Source organism: Rattus norvegicus, chromosome 1 (assembly GCF_036323735.1).
Source record: "Rattus norvegicus strain BN/NHsdMcwi chromosome 1, GRCr8, whole genome shotgun sequence".
Taxonomy (NCBI): Eukaryota; Metazoa; Chordata; class Mammalia; order Rodentia; family Muridae; genus Rattus; species Rattus norvegicus.
Genome location: NC_086019.1, coordinates 222,934,675 through 222,939,633, shown reverse-complemented (window position 1 = coordinate 222,939,633; position 4,959 = coordinate 222,934,675). Strand labels below are relative to the sequence as shown.

Genomic DNA, 4,959 nt, shown 5'->3' with positions numbered 1-4,959 from the left:
ACTTACCTTATTGTGTTCATACTTGTATGGGATCTTGAGAGTGTCCATAGCTCTGATCATGGCCTGCATGGCTGTAAAGATGTTCTGATACACCAGTTTGGTAAAGCCCCTCTTGTCTTCATCAGAGTACCCCGACCCGTGGATGATCCTCATCTGCTTAATGAAGGTACTCTTGCCACTCTCCCCTGTCCCTGGAATAGAAATGGCAGCAGCATGTTAGATCACAACTGCCTTTCTGGTCTTCCAGATATCAAACCTAGACACTGGCCTGGATTTCACAGACCCCAAAAGTACTGAGAGAAGCGACATATAAAGTCAAAATGCTGTCTACAGAGGACGCTTAAGAGAATCAGGCGCATCCATTTAAAAGGCAGGCAAATGAGCTCAAAACTATTCACATCTTAGGAAGCCACTGAGGACAGACATATCACACAGGGACTTGTAACATTGCAACTATGAAAAACAAGTGCAAGGGCATCATAGGGGGAAAAAAAAAAAAAAAAAAAAAAAAAACACTGACACTTGACAAAATCCTCCCTCCGGGGCACATCTGAAATTCATCCTGTACTCTGGAAAGAGCAATATCTTTATACTGACACATTTCAGAAAAGTACAAGTAGAGAAGGCCTAAAATCTACATTTTTCTCCAGTTAGGAACTGGGGCAAAAGTAGACAAAGTCCTGGTAGAGCAGAACACAGGTTACTTCTGGACCATCGTGGCCACAGTGCTTATCTGCAGGGTCTGCTTGGTTGAGTTATGTCTGTATCATTCATGAGAAATAACACAACTCAGAAACTCAGTTGTTGTTGTGAAGTTTTGTTGTCAGTAGTCGTTTTTCTTCTACGTCTTCTTATCTTTACCATCTTCAATATACATCTCTAATCTAAAAACGTTACATTTCTAAGTGCAAGTGCCTTTTCTCATGTCCTTTTCCAATCCCCAACAATAAAAAACCCACATTCTAGATATTAAATGTGAAAGAACAAAATGAGAATGATGGCCTTCCTCCCAGCAAGTCTGCTGAGAAAGGGCGAGAAGGAAGGGTGATGGAGGAAGAAAGGGAGGAGACTAAGCCAGACCTGCAAATCCACCCTCACGCCATTTTGCTTTTCTGATGTTTCTATTTTACTGCTCTCTTCATAAACAGTCATAAGCATTCAAATAAGAACTAATTTCTTCACCAAAGTATCTTAAATAAGTCAGACAGTACAGGCCCTCAGACATTACAATGAAAGATAATTCTGAAGCTAATGCTCTACTGCAGGTGGTTTATTTATTTACTGCTTGCACGTGTGTGTGATACATGCACTTGCACACACACACACACACACACACACACACACACACACACACACACACACACAACATACACTCTCAAGCACAGACTCACAGATGAAAGTCCATGGTGGGCATCAGGAATTGTCTTTGGTGACTATCACATTCACTGAGGCAAGCTCTTTCAACTGAACCCAGAGCTCACTGATTTAATACAACTAGATTCCCTTGTCACCTGTGGAGCCTCGGAACTATGCGCCCACATTTACAAGGGATGAGGATCTAATCTCCAGGCCTCACACTTGTGTAGCTCAGGCTTTATACTCTGAGCCATCTCCCCAGCCTGCCCTATGAATTTTAATTAGGTGACATAGAGAACAGCTTGAAATATAAATGTAATATTGAAATGTAAAAACTAATTCACTTGTTAGTGAGTTTAATTTGAAAGTTATAATGAATATTCTATAATCCCCACCATGAATACCAGATATCTGAAAAGGCCTATCTCCAAGAGAAAAGCAGCCACGAATTAGTAACCATTATTTATCAATAACTTATGGAAACTAATACTTTACTCTCTTAAGCAACCGAAAAGCTTAGGGGAAAAAAAAAGAATAAGGAAAAGCAGACTGTAAGAATGACCACCACATCTCTGCCAGTCCGTTACACTACAAAAGCATCAGAGGTTTTTTTTTCTTTAAAATAAATGTATGTATGTATGGAGGTATGTATTGTATGTATGTATATATTTATATATGTATGTGTGTAAGTGTGGTTATGTACATGAAAATTTGGTGCCCAAGGAGATCAGAGATATAAGATCTCCCCTCCCTGATCTTTTCAAATTTTTAATTTTTAATGATGTGCTTATGAGTATTGGTGAGGGAAACATCTGGGCATATACCTATGAGTGCAGATGTCCAAGGAGAACAGAAAAGATCCTGTGCACCTGTAGGTATAGGCAGTTGTGAGCCACTTAACATGGGTGCTGGAAACCAAACTTGGGTTCTCTAGAATGGCAGTATATGTTCTTAACCACTGAGCCATCTCTCCAGCCCCAAGACATCTTAATTGTAAAATTAATGAAAGAAAAAAGCAAAGTGAGTCAAGAAATAGGGTCTCTTCCCTCCTGGTCATCTGAAAAAAAGTCTTTAAATAATTACCCCTTAAATAAAAAGATGCATGAAGTATGAACTACACTGACTTGCATTTCTTTAGATTACTTTAGGCAAGAGCAGTGAACACTTGTCACCTCCTTGGATAGATATAGTCCGGAGTCCTTTTAAAAGGTGGTTGTTGTTGATGTTGATGATGGTGGTGGTGGTGGTGGTGGTGGTGGTGGTGGTGGTGGTGGTGGTGGTGGTGGTGGTGGTGAGGATGATGATGACGACGATGACAATGATAATTTACTATTCCCAACAACAGAGCCGGGGCTCCTTTCTCCCCATCCCCATATTGCTGGTGGCTGCCCTGGAGGCCAACAGCATCCTGGCCTTTGCCTTATCCTTTCAGCTGAGCCATAGCAAGACAACAACAGCAAGAAAGCCAGGCCTATGTTCCAACACCAGCCACGCAGATGTGCAGTGAGTGTCCCCTCCAAGAAACCACAGGCTGCTACCAAAGAGTCCCTCCATATGACTTTCCTCTCTGGGTTCTTGGCCCTTACCAGACCTAACTACCTGCATCTAGTTTACACCTTCATAAATTGTTCCTTGGTCACATAGGAGAAATGTGTCAAGTGTTTCTGGCCTGAACTGACAACTACAAAACCTATAAGAAAACTGAGGAGCATGCAGTGATGTGCAGGAGAGGAAAGGGGATGGCGGCTACCCTCTCTTCCTCTTCTGCCCTGCACCCATAGGTTTTTCTATGACTCACGCACTCTCCAATTTGTCAAATACATCATTTTCAGTACCTCACTCTCAAGTCACTCTTTTGGAGGTCACTGCAATGAAACAACAGCTAAACAAACAAAATGTAAAAAAGCTCAAACCAGAACTCTGGGCTGTGAGTCTCCCCTCAGTACCAAAAACTACAGTAATTAATTAAATATATAATAAATTAGAGAGGTCCTGTGCATCTGTGCACAGGATCTCCCTCCCCTCCTCCCCTATGTAATACAAAGAACGTGGTGATTTGTGCTTTCTCTCACCTCTTCTGTAAGCAAAGCAAAGAAGTCTGTACCCATCCTTTACCCTGCACTGAACACTCTGAATACACTCCCTATCTGTGAGGTCAGTGGTATGTATACCCGTGTCATCATACAACTGGCCTCCTGTTTTTTGCTACACTGAATACATGTCTCCTCAAATCACTTAATAACATTTAGTAAACAAGACAGCATATGGGAGGATGTGAGACCCATGGGAAGTCTGTTTTCTCCTCAGCAATTCACTGTCAGCATTTCTCTACAAAATGTCTCTAGAAAAGTTGCTTGAACCTTTAGAAACATACACTGAATTTCTTAGGACATCTCCTCAAAAAACTTGAGACTTAAGAACCATGCTCTCTACTGAAAGGCTACTTCGTCTAGCATTTATATTTGGCTACAAAGAACACTATGCTTTTTCTTCCCTATTCTCTGAATCTGGATAAAGGGTAGAGAGCAATCTCTACTTCACTGGCATCATGATCCCTCAGAACACATACGTTTAACACGCTACAACAGAGGACATGGCTGGGTAGGCTGGTTGCCTTGCACCATCACACACACACACACACACACACACACACACACACACACACACACACACACACACACTTTTCACAGTTCGGGTTTTCACTGTCAAGATCTTTTCAACACAACCAAAACCTACATACAGAGCCTGCTACAAATTCATATTTTAAATCCAATTCACAGGAAGCATCCATACACTTATGCTAATTATTCTGCCAATTTGTATGATGTGATCTGCAAATGGTTCTGTCAAAAATGACTTTCAAATCCAATCATACATTATCTTAAGGGTCATAAATTAGCATTTATTAAAGAAAGCAATCATAGATTTGGTGGTTTGTTCTCTAATTAACATTTTGTTGAAGTTATCATAGACTCATTGGTTCTGTCTCTCACACTCAAACTACCTTCTTAGACTACTCTCTTTTCCAGAGCTGCCAATGGACACTCACTCATGCACAAGCATCCCCCAGTGTTCTATACTATCCTACTACTGTAGCACAGCTACTACTGTGCCTGTGCTGAAGAACTTGGTGTCCCATCTACATACAAGGATCCAACAAAACAAACACTAACATTACTGGGAATTCTAACAACAGTTCACTTATTCATCCTCTTTACCCTCAGAGAAAAACAGAAAACAGACCTAGAAGGACCTCTCACAGAATGAAGGCCATCCACACACAACTTCTAGGTGGTTTTAGATTTAGTAGACAAAAGAGAAATTCCAAAATACAGTCAGGAAAACTGTAGTATTGAAAATTATACAATGAATATACTTATTTCATCCTGCCATGGCCTTTCATGACTGTATGTGGAGATTTTGAAGTCTACCTCTGAAGCCTTTGATGAATATAAAGACTGAGGCCAAATGCCGGGACCCCACCCTCCTGCTTGGCCAGCTCCCAGACAAAGGGAGAAAAACAAGGCTTGTGAAGCTGCATTACAAGTCAGATGACTTGTTTCAGATCCGCTGGGTTAAGTAAGGCAGGAATATAAGACATGA

The 4,959-nt window shown here is 41.2% G+C and overlaps 1 protein-coding gene across 1 annotated transcript in view; it reads right to left on the bottom strand.

Moving 5' to 3' along the window:
• Gnaq (G protein subunit alpha q) overlaps positions 1 to 4,959 on the bottom strand; it is a 246,302-nt gene that overhangs the window by 159,121 nt on the left and 82,222 nt on the right. Inside the window, exon 2 of the mRNA NM_031036.3 lies at positions 7 to 191. Coding sequence (NP_112298.2) covers positions 7 to 191 — 185 coding nt within the window. The remainder of the gene's footprint in view (positions 1 to 6; positions 192 to 4,959) is intronic.